The sequence below is a fragment of the Phoca vitulina genome, unplaced genomic scaffold, assembly GCF_004348235.1.
Source record: "Phoca vitulina isolate PV1807 unplaced genomic scaffold, GSC_HSeal_1.0 scaffold40, whole genome shotgun sequence".
Classification (NCBI taxonomy): Eukaryota; Metazoa; Chordata; class Mammalia; order Carnivora; family Phocidae; genus Phoca; species Phoca vitulina.
In genome coordinates, this window is record NW_022589743.1 from 22,422,980 (window position 1) to 22,438,989 (window position 16,010).

The following is a 16,010-nucleotide window of genomic DNA, read 5'->3' on the forward strand; positions in this document are numbered from 1 at the left end:
GGGCTCCTACCCAGACTCAGTTGGTTAAGCGTGTGCCTTTGGCTCAGGTCGTGATCCCAGGGTCCTGGAATCGAGTTCTGCATCAGGCTCTCTACTTGGCGAGGAGCCTACTTCTCCCTCTCCCTCTACGTGCCACTCTGCCTATCTGTGCTCTCTCTCTATCTCTCTGTCAAATAAATTAATAATATCTTTAAATAAATAAATATGTTTTAAAAAAAAGATTTTTTCCCCTTTTGGGGGAATGGTTCCTTTTGAGTATCATTGTAGACACATTGATTTTAATATATATTCAATGTATTTTAATCCATTATAATTACTTTTTCTTTTTGATCCTCAACTTGACCCAACTTTGGCTCCTGTGTTCTTCCAACCTTACTCCTTTAGTCTTTGAAAACTTTGTACATTTTTTAAAAAGGATACTTAGTTCCTTTTGATGGAAATCACTCATCTGGGAGCTAGGAATGCTCATAAATATTGTATTATCATTGCTTCTAGGCTCTTTCAGGACTAACAAATCTAATTTTTAAAAATAATGAGTAAATATTGATAATTTCAGAGCAAATACAATGTTTCAGGTTTTTTACCTAATTCCTTGATTCTATATTTGTATCTCTCTTTTTTTTTTTTTTCTGAAAATCTTGGCTCCTAACAACATTGACAATTACTTGTCTTATCCTACAATTTACATAAAATAGCTTCAAAATAATAATACCAACAATCCCAATAAAAGAGCTACTAGATTTATTTGCAGATTTTTTGTCCATAAAACATATCCTTCTAAGTATGTGTATATGATAAATGAAACCATGCAACAACTGGGAGAAACCAGGGATTAAGTTCCTTTATTACCAGAGAAAAGCCTTTTTAACCATGACTCAAAATCATGAAAATATTGCTAAACTTGATTACATAAAAATTAAATGTTTTTTTCCTGGAAAATTGAGTCACAGCTACTCAATTTTGCTGTTGTATTACAAAAGTAGTTATACACAATATGTAAATGAATAAGCATGGCTGTGTTCTAACAACATTTTACTTATGAATACTAAAATGTGTCATAGATTTTCTACCATGCCACAAAATATTATTCTTATTTTGATTTTTAAAAACTATTTTATTTTATTTTATTATTTTTTTTTAAAGATTTTATTTATTTATTTGAAGAAAGAGACACAGCGAGAGAGGGAACACAAGCAGGGGGAGTGGCAGAGGGAGAAGCAGGCTTCCCGCAGAGCAGGGAGCCCGATGTGGGGCTCGATCCCAGGACTCTGGGATCATGACCTGAGCCGAAGGCAGACGCTTAACGACTGAGCCACCCAGGCGCCCCTTTAAAAACTATTTTAAAATGTAACAGCCAATCTTAGCTGTTGAGCGGTATAATACCAGGTAGCAGGTCAGTTTGGGCCCTAAGCCCTAGTCTAGATAACATCTAGGTCTCTTCCAGATCTTAAAACAAAAAAACAAAAACCAAAAACCAAAACAAAACAAAACAAAAATAAGATACTTTGAATGTCTGATGCTCTTCCTGAATCTTCATACTTTCCTTCTAATATCTTCTGGCATGAATACTTATACTAAAATTTATAAAAGAACCTAAAATTCTTTGTGATTTCTTTTTGTGTTCTTCCTATAGGGTAAGCAACTAATCAGAAGCTTTAGAATAGCAATTCTTTTTTTTTTTTTTTAAGATTTTATTTATTTATTTGAGAGAGAGAGACACAGTGAGAGAGGGAACACAAGCAGGGGGAATGGGAGAGGGAGAAGCAGGCTTCCCGCTGAGCAGGGAGCCCGATGTGGGACTCGATCCCAGGACCCCGGGATCACGACCTGAACCGAAGGCAGACGCTTCACTGAGCCACCCAGGCACCCCTAGAATAACAATTCTTTTGAAATTAGGTACATATATACCACTAGAATAAAGTAAGAGATATGTACAAAACTTTTCTTTTGTTTTATTTTATATGTGGACATGGAATTTTAATTTTCAGTTGTAACAGTCTTTCTCAGAGTGTGGTTGCCTACGAATGACATCAGGATTACCTGGATGCTTGGTTAGAAGTGCAGATTCCTAGCTTCTTCCTCAGATCTTCTGAATCAGAACCTTCAGGCATGAATTGAGAACAAGTTCCACAGGAGGTTATTATGCACCCTAAAAAAAAGCTTCAAAACCAATTATGTAGAGAAACCAAATTAAAGGAGTTTTAGTACTAGTGAAAAGTTCCAACAGCAATAGGGAGCAGTGTCATTAAATTTAATAAATAGCTTAAAGAACATTTCTGTTCACCATCTGTTCTTGCAGAGCAATAAATTAGATTTGTATTTAGATCTACTGCCATAAAAATACTTAAAATTTGGGAACTGATGTCAAGGCTGTAAATGAATATATTGATATATACTTCCTCCTATTAGGGATATGTAAATCTCGATCAGTACATAAAAGTAGGCATTTATCAATATCTGTAATAAGAATAGTAATGGGCACACCAGGACTCTGGTCTAGGTTTCATTGCCAGCAAATAACATGACACAAGAGGGTTAGTTTGTCTCACTTCTTGAATTGGGAGTTTGAATATTTAGAGTCATTTGAAGCTTGATAAGAGCCCTATTTTCTTTCTTTCTTTCCTTCTTTCTTTCTTTCATTTTCTTTTTTAGTTTTTTTTTTTAATTTGTTTAAGTAATCTCTATACCCCACGTGGGACTCAAACACACAACCCCGAAATCAAGAGTCATATGCTCTTGCGACTGAGCCAGCCAGGTGTCCCAGAGCCCTAGTTTCTATTGGAGCAATACTGTTGTAGGAATTTCATGCAAGAGTTAAAGTAATCAAAGATGCTTTGTTTGCCTAGTTTGTCAGGATTAGGGCTTTATCTCTTTCTGGCAAAAATTCAAGATCTATAGATCAACATAAGACAGTGTCAGGCATCTGCAGAATATTCAGAAATCCTAGGGATGTTTACAACAGCCCAATACCTATTAACTTAAAGCTTGGATACACAGCAATCTTAGCTAAAATGGTCTTGCTTTTAAATTCTCTGAACTATATCGTTTGTGTCATCTTTAATCCATTAGAGAGTTTTGGAGAAGTCCATTTATATTAGGAATGAGAGTTTTTCTTATTTATATTCAAGAAAAAAGATGAATACAGTTTTTGTTTGGTTTGTCAAGACTTTATCCTCTCATGATGATGTTATAGTACCCATTTGCCTCAACCTGGTCCAAAAAATTTTCATCTGACTACTCTGGATAAAAAGGGATTTGTTTCTGTGTGGGGTCTAAGAACAATAGATAGAGAAGATATTCCTTACTGATTTGGGACAATTTTTATAGTGGTAGCCTCTTGTCTGAAAAATAAAATATCACTGTTGTTTGTAAGTTTTACATATGTATTATACTTTTATTGCTTTTCATCAGAGTTTCTGAATGACAGATTAAGAATTGAAGTGGACTTTAATTCTTACATGTTATTTTGCAAAACTGGTAAGATTATGTTTGTGTCATTTTGCTTTTCTTCATATTTTCTTTTCTTTTAACATCTTTTTTCAGTAACTTTTCTCTCTGACTCCTGATTCCTTCCATGCTTGGGAATGCATATTTTATAAGTCACAACTGCTTTATTTTGAATTGATAATGAAAAGTATTTGTTGGGGTGCCTGGGTGGCTCAGTTGGTTAAGCGACTGCCTTTGGCTCAGGTCATGATCCCAGGGTCTGGGATCCAGGCCTGCATTGGGCTCCCTGCTCAGTGGGGAATCTGCTTATCCCTCTCCCCCACTCCCATGCTCATGCTCTCTGTCACTCTCTCTCTCAAATAAATAAATAAAATCTTAAAAAAAAAAAAGAAAAGTATTTGTTCTTTTTTTAACTTTTATTTTTAAGATTTTGTTTTTAAGTAATCTCTACACCCAACATGGGGCTTGAACTTAAAACCCTGAGATCAAGAGTCTTGCTCTAAGAACTAAGCCAATCAGGTGCCCCTGAAAAGTATTTGCTTTTAAAATAGGATTACAGGGGTGCCTGGGTGGCTCAGTTGGTTGAGCGTCCACCTTCAGCTCAAGTCATGATCCCAGGGTCCTGGGATCGAGCCCCAAGTTGGACTCCCTGCTCAGCGGGGAAACTGTTTCTCCCTCTTTTCCCTGCTTATGCTCTCTGTCACTCTCTCTCTCTCTCTCTCTCAAATAAATAAATAAAATCTTAAAAAAAAATAGAATAGGATTACAAACTTTCAATAGCCTGATTATGGTGATGGTTAACATATTTACACGTGTTTAAATTTATACAACTATGTCCCAGAAAGGTCAATTTTACTATATGATATTTAAAAAAATAAAAAATTTAAACAGTAAAAAAAGTACACTGATGTAATTTAAAAACTAAATTACAAATTTTTGAAAATGACAAATACTATTATTATTAATGTTAGAACTTCATACTATTCCAGAGAAGCGGGGCCTATTATACTATAAATTTCCTCACTTTTCTCCACCAGTCCTGATACATAGTCCTTATCCTAGATGAGAGTTCAAATGAACTAGGAAGTAGATCTGAGACCCAAGGCAAAAACTTGGATCTTTTCCTGTGTGGAAGTTCTAGTGATGCATACCAGGTTCTGGCTTGCTAATGATCTCTGATCCCTACATCTGTTGTTTATTTCATAATTACTATGGAGTCTGTGCTGCACATTGAAATATCTTTTTGGCATTTTTCCTGTGACAATTCTTTATTACACTTACGGACTAATAATGGAACATTTAACGCACAAAGAGAAAAAATCATGACAAAATTTTGCATAGAATTACTTTCTCCACCATAGCTACATAAAGGAGAAAAATAAGTTAGTATAAGTGCTCAAGCATTAAGGATACACAAGCCAAGTAAAAACTAAAAGGGAAAGAGACACAGGCCTTTATTTTACTTAATAATTAATTTTTTTACTTGATAATTCCCTACAAGTTAACTCATGTACAGTGTTCAAAGAACTTATGCGGACTGTATGACAACATCCATTGTGTTTCTATTAGAATGTGGTATCTACAAAGGGTTTGTCAATTTACTTCAACGTGCTTACTTTGTGTGTTTCCAAAAACAAACCCCATCACCCTTCTCACTTGCAACTTCCAACAATTTTGGCCAAATTGTACATGTAAGTTGGGCATATTGTAAAACCTTCACTGTATAGTGCACTCTTTATAAAGTATCATCTTTGTAATTATTTTCCAGAATTTAATCTCATCTGATAAGAACATTGTAACCCCTACTTTCTTTTATATGTATTTTCATAGAATATTTTTGTTCATCCTTTTATTTTCAAATTTTCTCAGTAATTTTAATTTAGTGCTTTCTCTATGTACAGAATATACAATGTAGAATGCTCTTTGTTTTATAATTCGATCAGAATCCTTTTTTTAATAGGTAGATTTTAGCATATTTACATCTATGGATATAATAGGTGAGTTTTAGTTCTATCATTTTTTATGACTTCTTTTTTTTTTTAAAGATTATTTATTTATTTATTTGACAGAGAGAGACACAGCGAGAGAGGGAACACAAGCAGGGGGAGTGGGAGAGGGAGAAGCAGGCTTCCTGCCGAGCAGGGAGCTCGATCCCAGGATCCTGGGATCATGACCTGAGCCGAAGGCAGACGCTTAACGACTGAGCCACCCAGATGCCCCTTATGACTTCTTTCTTATTTTAAGCCTTTTAAATATAATTTTTCACTATAAAACAAACAAACAAACCCCCAAATGTCTAACTTATGCTTACAATACACCAGCTACCAGGACTTGGCAAGAGTAAGGGAATGTTTCATCCTTGATATGGATCTTCTTCAGTTGCCAGGAGACAGTGACTTCCTAGACAGATGTCTGTCTGCTCATACTCCACACCAGCTGTCACCTGTTTAGTGCGCCAAACCTTAGTGCTTAAGAAATCCCATAGGTGCTTCTCCCAAGGAGATATTATTAATATCAACCATTTTGCCAATTTGTATTGAATATCATAGTTTACCAATCCAGTAAAACAGGTTATGCCAAAAGTGAGTGGCTAGATAAGGAGAATGCTTTTTTTTATAGGGTTTGAATGACTATTCTACCCAATGGTGTGTGGTAGGACTTCATCAAACAGGTTCTACTTTTATTCAACCCAAAGCATAATAATAATGTATATACATGGGCTAATTTCATATCCATCTCTAAACCACACATATGTATATGTGTATATGTGTATTTATGAAGTACTTAGAAATTGAAGTACTTGTGGACTGAGAAATCATGGTCTCCTTGGATGTTATCCTAATATCCTACAAACACACACACCCTGCAACTTGATGTTGAATGAGTCTGTGGTCCTGATCAGTGGCATAGGACATTCCTAACGTTAAAAAGACTGAGGTGAAGTTCCTGAGTCAAGTTCACTGCAGCTGGGGCTGGATATCTGGTATAATGTCTGACAAAGTGTGGTGGTCCTAGAGTAAGACTGTCCAAGATGTCCAGAAATTCCTGGGATTTGCCAGATAAAACTATTGATTCATTTTAAACTATCCAGTAACTGTTATCCTCAGAAGAAAATAGGATTTTTTCTGTTTATAGAAGAGAACAGACTGAAGACCTTATGGGCTACTGCATTGATTTGTATATCCTCTGCCCTACCTCAGTCCTATACCATCAAAACAGATGCTTTCCAGGACTCCAGTGGGAAATATCCAGTGGGAAATGCCCTCTGCCTTGCTCATACTCTTCCAGGAAGGTGGTTCAATTGGAACTCAACTACCTCATTTGGAAATAGAAATCTTCACCGTCAAGGCCAGCTTCAAAACTTGCAGGCACTAGATCTGATGTACCCAGCATGTAGTGATATTGAACTCAGACCATCAAGCCCTGACTTCGCTCATCTGGGCCAGATAGGCTGCATTCTTTATGCACATCAATTTTATTATTTCTTACATATCAGCTAATCAAAACCACTAGCCAGATGCCCTCTCCTCTAATGCAGAGTGCCAGCTTTCTATGTCTAGAACATCATTCCCCTATTTTTTCTCACTGGACAATTTTTCCTGTGCTTCAAGAATTGGCGCAAGTATCTGGGCGCCTGGGTGGTGCAGTCTGTTGAAGGTCAGACTCTTGGTTTTGACTCAGGTCCAGATCAGGATTGTGAGATCAGGCTCAGCACTCAGCACAGAAACTGCTTAGGATGCTCTATGCCCCACCCCCACCCCTGCGCTTGCTCTTGCCCTCTCTCTCTCTCAGCCCTAGTATCACTTCCTCTGGGATACCTACTGTCACATCTGCTTTGGGTTGGGTACTCTTTCTTTATATTCCTGGAGTACCTGTAGGCTCATGTCAGCCTTTAGCACATTATAATGTAATTGTTGATTTACCTCCCCATAATCTCTTTGAAGACAAGGACTATTTTTCTATCATATCTATGTTTTAGATATTTGTTATCTAACAAATATCAATAACTATTTGTTAGATAAATTAATTAATAACTTAGATTTATTGAGGAGTCTTCACTCAGTTAATCAGTATTTGTTGCATAACTACCAAGTGCTCAATGTTGAACCATACCTTATAGGGAGAAAATACAAAATTTGGTTCTTGTCATGAGGAACTTACACACTTGAGTTGAAGAAATATAACTAAAACATAGCTAAATTTATCAAAGTAGGTGTCCATATACATTTTCCCCGCTTCCAACACATTTCTCAATCTGTTCTATCTGGCCCTCATTCCAGGCTCTCTTCAATAAATGTCACTTACTGAGATCACAATGTTCTCCATGTTTTTAGGCCCAATGGAAGTTTGCAATCCTCATCTTACTTGGCCTCTTACCAGTATTCAATGATGTTGACCATTTCCTCCTTGAGATACTCTTTCCTTTCCCTTCCATGTTATTATTCTTTACTTGTTTTCCTTCTACCTCTTTTTAGTCCTTCTCAGCATCCTGTGCTGGCTCATTCTCTGCCATCTGATCTTCAAATAGTAAGATTCCTTAAGTCGTGGTTCTCCAGTCACTCCAAAATCATCCTTGAGCGCTGTCATTCCAACACATGACTTCAGTTACCATCTATACCTTCATGCTCTTAGATTTATATCTCTAGTCCAAATGCCTTTTTTGAGCTTCATACCAGTATGTGTAACTATTTATTCAGTATCTGTATATTGGATATTTCACAAGCACTTCAGTTTCAAATCATTGTCTTTCTTGGTTTTGCATCAAGATTTTCAAGCCCAAACCCAAGGGATGAATCTTGACACCTTCTGCTTCCTCACTATGCACTTTTCATCAGTTCTGTTGATTTTACCTCCTCTCAAATTTGCTCATTTCTGACGTTCCCTGCTGTTTTCACCCTAGTCTAAGCTACTATCAGGTCTCACCTGTACTATTGCAACAGTCTCCTAATTAGTATGTTTCCATTCACTCTTGACTTCTCGCAGTCTATTCATTACTTGTAACTGAAGTGATTTTTTAAAAAGGTTAATCTTCTGCCCATTTCTTAACTGGATTTTTTATTTTTTTGGGTGTTGAGTTTGATAAGTTCTTTATAGATTTTGGATACTAGCCCTTTATCCAATATGTCATTTGCAAATATCTTCTCCCATTCTGTAGGTTGTCTTTTGGTTTTGTTGATTGTTCCCTTTGCTGTGCAGAAGATTTTATCTTGATGAAGTCCCAATAGTTCATTTTTGCTTTTGTTTCTCTTGCCCCCAGAGACATGTCTAGTAAGAAGTTGCATCAGCTGAGGTCACAGAGGTTGCTGCCTGCGTTCTCCTCAAGGATTTTGATGGATTCCTTTCTCACATTTAGGTTGTTCATCCATTTTGAATTTATTTTTTTTTTGTTTGGTGTAAGGAAGTGGTCCAGTTTCATTCTTCTGCATGTGGCTGTCCAATTTTCCCAACACCATTTGTTGAAGACACTTTTTTTCCATTGTATATTCTTTCCTGCTTTGTCAAAGATTAGTTGACCATAGAGTTGAAGGTCCATTTCTGGGTTCTTTACTCTGTTCCATTGATCTATGTGTCTGTTTTTGTGCCAGTACCATACTGTCTTGATGATTAAAGCTTTGTAATAGAACTTGAAGTCCAGAATTGTGATGCCTCCAGCTTGGTTTTCTTTTCCAACATTCCTTTGGTTATTTGGGGTCTTTTCTGGTTCCATACAAATTTTAGGATTGTGTGTCCAGCTCTGTGAAAATGCTGGTGTTATTTTGATAGGGATTGCACTGAATGTGTAGATTGCTTTGGCTAGTATAGACATTTTAACAATATTTGTTCTTCCAATCCATGAGCATGGAATGTTTTTCCATTTCTTTGTGTCTTCTTCAATTTCTTTAATAAGTGTTCTATAGTTTTCAGAGTAGAGATCTTTTTACCTCTTTGGCTAGGTTTATTCCTAGGTATCTTATGGTTTGGGTGCACTTGTAAATGGGATCAATTCCTTGATTTCTCTTTCTGCTGCTTCATTATTGGTGTACAGAAATGCAACGGACTTCTGTGCATTGATTTTATATCCTGTGACTTTGCTGAATTCCTGTATCAGTTCTAGCAATTTTTTGGTGGGTTTTTCGGGTTTTCTATATAGAGTATTAAAAAAAAAGTTAATCTTACCGTGTTTTTCCCAAATGTGGAACCTTTCAATGGTCTCCATTTAGTCTTAGGATAAAGACTAAAATCCCTAACTAGGCCTATAAGACTTTCCTTGTATGACCTACCTGGTCCCTAACTTACTTGGCTGCTGCCTCTTTTCTTCTCACATTCTATACTCCAAGCACATAGGATTACTTTCAGTTCTTCAAACATATTATGCTTCTTTCCATATCGGGGTCTTGTATGTCATTCCCTCTGTATCATTCTTCTCCTTCCTCTTCATTTTATACTACCAGTCCTTTCCAGTTTAGCTCACATACCACTTCACTGTGAAATTGTTCTCTTATATGCTCTCTCATTGCATCATATATTTCTCCTTTACTGTATTGATCACAATTGTAATGGTTGTTTCCCCTGCTATAATGTAAGCAGGAACTGTTGGTCATATTCATCTTCACTTCTCTGGTATCTAATGTTGCATTGTGTAAGTAATGCTCACTAAGTATTTGTTAAATGAATTAACTTATTCTAATCCTGTTTTTGTTTTCATGATGAAAGTTTTCTTGGTTGTGTGTGTTTTGCTTTTTTGTTTTTGTCTTTAGATACATATGATTATTATAATGTATGTCTTAATTTGGGGTGATTTTGAAATCTCTGGAATTAATTATCAGTATTTAATGGGGAAGCTATGATAAATGTTTTTCATCATTTTATAAAATTCTAAATAGGTCTAATCTGTTCAAATATCATTGATTAACCAGTAACTTACATTTTTCTTAAGCTATTACATCTTTCATCAGGAACCTCATTTCATAATAAGATATATGTTGAATATACAAAATACTAGAATTAAGTAAGTATAATAATTAAGTAGACACATGTCATATATGCATTTTTATAGGAATACTCATGACAGAAATAATATGGACATCCTCCTGGAATGGCAAGAAGTCCAGTTTAGCTTTTTGAAACTAAGATCACCAGAACTTAAAAACAAACAAAAACTGAATTTATTAACTTGCCAGGCAAGACAATATACAGCCGTGAAGAATTCACTGACTAGTTTGCAGAGGGGGAAAATTCAGGAGTTTTAAAAAGTGTTAGGGAGATTTATAATGTTTATACTTATAAAAACTGAAAACTATCACACTGTATAGGACAGAATGAGTCCATATGTTTGTATATGATTGATTAAAACAAGTCCCGTTGTTCAACAGACCAAAAAGAGTCTTCAATTAGGTCCAGTTAATGGTATACTGGGGTCACTCAAAGTTTATGGTCAGTTCTCACATAAGCTGGTTAAAACTGATTTTGATGAAATACAACATTCAGTTTTAATATAATAAAGGCAAATGCTGTTATGAGAGGAAGATATTCCTTGTACTGCTTGAATGAATGAATAGAATTTGGATTGTCATAACTAGGATAGGGAATATTTTTACTTCTATTTTTGGGGGGGGAGAAGGGGTAGAGGAAGAGGAAGAGAGAATCTTAAGCAGGCTCCATGCCCAGCATGGAGCCCAACATGGGGCTTGATCTCACGACCCTGAGATCATGACCTAAGCCAAAATCAAGAGTTGGACGCTTAACCAACTGAGCCACCCAAGTGCTCCTACTTCTATTTTGTAACCAGTTAGATTTATACTGTGTTTTTCTTTAAAACACCTCAAAAACACTTATTAGGATGGGGAAAGTTTTCTTATTTAGCTTTTGCTACATAACAAAATGCCTCAAAACTTGGTGGCCTAAATCAATAATAATTTATTTGCTCATGATTTTGTAGATTGATAACTTTGGGCTGAGCTTATGGCTCATCTCTGCTCCACATGGTATCAATTGGACTCACTCATACATTGCAGTAAGATGTTGGCTGTTTACAAAAATAATGGAGGTAACTGGATCATCATCCCGCAGGCCCATTTCCAAGGTGGTGGTGGAAGGGCTTCTAAGTTCAATAAAAAAGGGCTAGCCCCAATGTTCAAACATTTTTCTTTTTCTTTTCTTTTTTTTTCCAGTTTTGTTGTGATATAATTGATAACATTTTTCAATTTTCTGCTTGTATCATGTTTGCTAATGGCCCATTAGCCAAAGCAAGTCACTTGGCCACAGTCAGACACAAAGGATGCAGAAATAGATTCTATCTCTTAATGGGAGAAGCTGCAAAATCACATTGCCTACAAATGGACATATGCACAGGAATGGAAAGAATTTGTGACCATTTTTGCATTTTACCACATTTTAAATGTGGATTTATACTTAGAATCTGTTTGTAGTTTATGTCTACCCTACATTATGCAAAGTTAAGAGTTTTGCATGCTATAAAGTTCTGTTGATTGATGTACATATATATCCTCATGAGATAATGCAGACCACAGAAGAGAAATTTTATTCATTCCCTGAATAATCAATTTAAAATCCATTTGGATTATATTTGGAGTCTCATGTACAGTGGCTCTGAAATACAAACGAGGTTTTGTTTCTTTATTAATAAGAGGGAGGAAGTGATGTCTGAGCAGATGTGGAGGATCTAGTGAAACACAGAGAGGGAGAAAAGTATTTTAGGCAGATGGAAACATGACAGAAACCAGTTTTATTCATCCATTTTTTGTATTTCAGTGATTGGTACACATGAGAATTTGGAGATACCCAGTACTTACTATGCAATATTATTTACTTTTCTTGTTCTGCATTGGACCCTAAGCTTTATAATGGCAGCATCCATAGCAGGTGCCCAAGAAATGTTTGCATAACAAATGAATAAGTGACTGACTTAGTGAGTAAGTGAGTGTTTGAATGAATAATGAGAAAAGCCTAGAGGAAAGATACAAAGAATAGAAAGTCATGTAAGAATGAAGATAGAGGGTGCCTGGATGGCTGAGTCGGTTAAGCAGTCTGCCTTTGGCTCAGGTTGTGATCCCAGAGTCCTGGGATCTAGCCCACATTGGGCTCCCTGCTCGGCAGGGGGGTGGGGGTGGGTGTCTGCTTCTCCCTCTACCCCTCCCCCTTGCTTGTGATCTCTGTCTCTCTCTCTCAGGTCTTGTGATCTCTGTCTCTCTCTCTCACTCTCTCTCTCAGGTAAATAAATAAAATCTTTAAAAAAGAAGAATGAAGATAGGAACTGGGGAGAATGCTGTATAGAGAGAGGAAAAAAGGGAAAGAAGGAGAGGAGGAGATAGGTAAAGCAACAGAGGTAGGAAGAGTGGTGGAAGGACCAGAGAGCCAGCAGAGAAGGGACTGGCGGAACTGAGATCAGTGGTGGAGGTTTGGCTGCTTCGCATTTGCATCAGAGAAACTTAGCACTTCCTTTAAAATCCTAATTAATCTTCCAGCAGCTCAGAAACAGGTCCTTCTGTACTATTAAGCCACTTGCCTATTTTATTTTCAAGCTTCAAAGTTTATTTTTGAAGGCCTATTTACCTCGAGAATTTTGAAGGCCTTATATGGGCATAATAAAGAAATGACAGATTTTGACTGATTCTTTTGGATTATTAGAGGTATCCAATTTGCTAGTCCCACCTGAAAAGTCTTTTGCATTTCTAAATCTGTCAGATCACCTTAGTTTTTTTCTTTGAAAGATGAAGACCTGCTTCAAACAAATTGTATTTGAAACCAGCAGCTATTTTGATTATTCTAAGTCATTTTGGTGTTTCAATCAAAACCAGTTCAGAGGTTTTGAAGTCCTAATAGGGATGATGAATATGGGAACAATTAAAATCATGATACTTTCTCCATTCCCAACGCGGGAGATGTAGCTCTATCTGAATATACGGATAACTATTATGCTTAGAGGCTGTCAAAGTGTTTGACTCTAGATATTTAAAGGAAATACATATTCCTAGACAGAAATCAGAAGTTTGATCTGAGGCATCAGAATTACCTAAAATGCTGGTTATAAATGCAGCTTCTAGGCTTCCACTCTAGACTTGGAATTAGAATCTTTCCAGATGATTTCTGTGTCCAGAGAACAGAGAGCCCCACCACTATAAGACTTTAGTGCATTCGGCTTTGCTTTTAGGTCTATGTGGCAGCTTTTAGGTTTATTTTTAGTACTTCTTACGTATGGTATTTTGTTGGGTAAAATAAGGCCCACCTCTATAAAAAGTCAAATAATACTAGATGACAGCCTATGATTTAGCCAAATTCAGTAAATGCTTGGGAGAGGAAGGGTCACTTCAGGCCTAAATCAAGAAAGATCTCATGGGGGGAGCCTGGGTGGCTCAGTTGGTTTAGAGTCTGCCCTCGGCCCAGGTCATGATCTCAGGGTCCTGGGATCGAACCTTGAATTAGGCTCTGTGCTCAGCAGGGAGTCTGCTTCCCTATCCCTCTCACTCTGTGCTCTCTCTCTCTCTCAAATAAATAAATAAAGTCTTAAAAAAAAAAAAAAAGGAAGATCTCATGGCGTAAAGACAGGAACAAAGTTTATTTTTATTTTTATTTTTAAGATTTATTTATTCATTTGAGAGAGAGAAAGGGAGAGAGCACAAGCAGGAGGGGAAGAGGTGAGGGAGAGAGAATCTTAAGCAGACTCCGCACTGATCATGGAGCTACACGCAGGCCCAATCTCATGACCCTGAGATTACCACCTGAGCTGAAATCAAGAGTTAGAGGCTTAAACGACTGAGCCAACCAGGCGCCTCTTTTATTTATTTATTTATTATTTTAAAAAATATTTTATTTCTTTATTTGAGAGAGAGAGAGAACACAAGCAGGGGAAGCAGCAGGCAGAGGGAGAGGGAGAAGCAGGGAAAGCCAGATGTGGGGCTCGATCATGACCTGAACCGAAGGCGGCCACTTAGCTGACTGAGCTATCCAGGCACCCCTTATTTATTTTTTTTAAAGATAGAAACAAAGTTTAAATAAGGCTCTGAATTATTCTTTTCTGCCATTTGAACAATCTGAATGAAATTCAATGGTCTTAACTCAATATGTCTTTTATTTCAACGTCCTTTAGAATAAGCAAGATGAAGGAGAGTATTAAACAGAAACGAGAACAAAGACAATGCATAACAGAAGTCAAAGTCCAGGTGGCCAATACACGGAAGCAGGCTCTGCAGGAGCAGTTCAGTGAATGGATTCTAGACCCCAAAGGAATGATTCCCCTGGTAGTGGTAAGAAAGGAGGATATTGTGAAGGGTAGGTGGGGTGGGTGATAAGAGGATGATTGCTGCAATATTGAGTGGAGTGCTAGAAATCTACCTCTAAATTTTCAGTCTTGCTGAGGTAAGCTGATTCCTGACCTGTCTGGTCCATGAGAGTCAATTTCTTCAATTTTCTATTAAGCATTTAAAAAAACAAAAGATTCTAGCTAAATTTCTAAAATATTGACTCTGGCTGAGGTTCCCAAACTCTTTGTTATGGATAGACATAGATTTCATTTGTTTCTTTGTTTGTTTTTTTGTATGTGGGTGACTAATTACTTCTGTAAACTAAGAACATGTGTCTTTTAGCATCAGAAAACAACTGTACTCTAACAGTTAAACATTTTCTCTTAGGTGTATATAGATGTGAGAACATTTATTGGTTAGATACAATGCGAAGCATATTTTCAATTCAAAGTGAATTATTAAAAATAGACCAAGGAAGACAAGCCACAGACTGGGAGAAAATACTTGCAAAAGAGATACCTGATAAAGGACTATTATCCAAAATATACAAAGAACTCCTAAAATTCAACAATAAGAAAATGAACAAATTATTTTAAAAATGGGCAGGGGTACCTGGGTGGCTCAGTTGGTTAAGTGTCTGCCTTCAGCTCAGGTCAGGATCCCAGAGTCCTGGGATGGAGCCCCCACATTGGGCTCCCTGTCTCCCTCTCCCTCTGCAGCTCCCCCTGATTGTGTACTTTCTTTCTCTCTCTCTGTCAAATAAATAAATAAAATCTTTTTAAAAAATGGGCAAAAGACCTGAACACTTCACCAAAGACATACAGATGGCAAATAAGCATATGAAAATATTCTCCACACTTGTCATCAAGGAAATGCAAATTAAAACAATGAGATACCAGTACACACCTATCAGAATTGTCAAAATCTGGAACCTTGACAACACCAAATGCTGACAAAGATACACAGCAACTGTTGGAAATTGTTGGTGATAACGCAAAATGGTACAACCACTTTGAAAGACAGTTTACAGTTTCTTATAAAACCAAACATACTCTTACTATATGATCCAGCTATCATGCTTATTGGTATTTACCAAAAGGAGTTGGAAACTTATGTCCACACAAAAATCTGCATGTGGATGTTTATAGCAGCTTTATTCATAATTGCCAAAACTTGGAAACAACCAAGATTTCCCTCAGTGGTTGAATGTATAAATAAAGTGTGGTACATCTAAACAATGGAATATTATTCAGCACTAAAAAGAAATGAGCTTAAAAATAATAATAAAATAAAAATAAAAATAAATGAGCTATCAAGCCATGA

At 36.7% G+C, this 16,010-nt stretch overlaps 1 protein-coding gene across 1 annotated transcript in view; it reads left to right on the forward strand.

Annotated features, from left to right (window-relative positions):
• Positions 1 to 16,010, forward strand: part of EFCAB5 (EF-hand calcium binding domain 5) — a 165,648-nt gene that overhangs the window by 63,147 nt on the left and 86,491 nt on the right. The window contains exon 7 of the mRNA XM_032428752.1: positions 14,534 to 14,690. Coding sequence (XP_032284643.1) covers positions 14,534 to 14,690 — 157 coding nt within the window. The remainder of the gene's footprint in view (positions 1 to 14,533; positions 14,691 to 16,010) is intronic.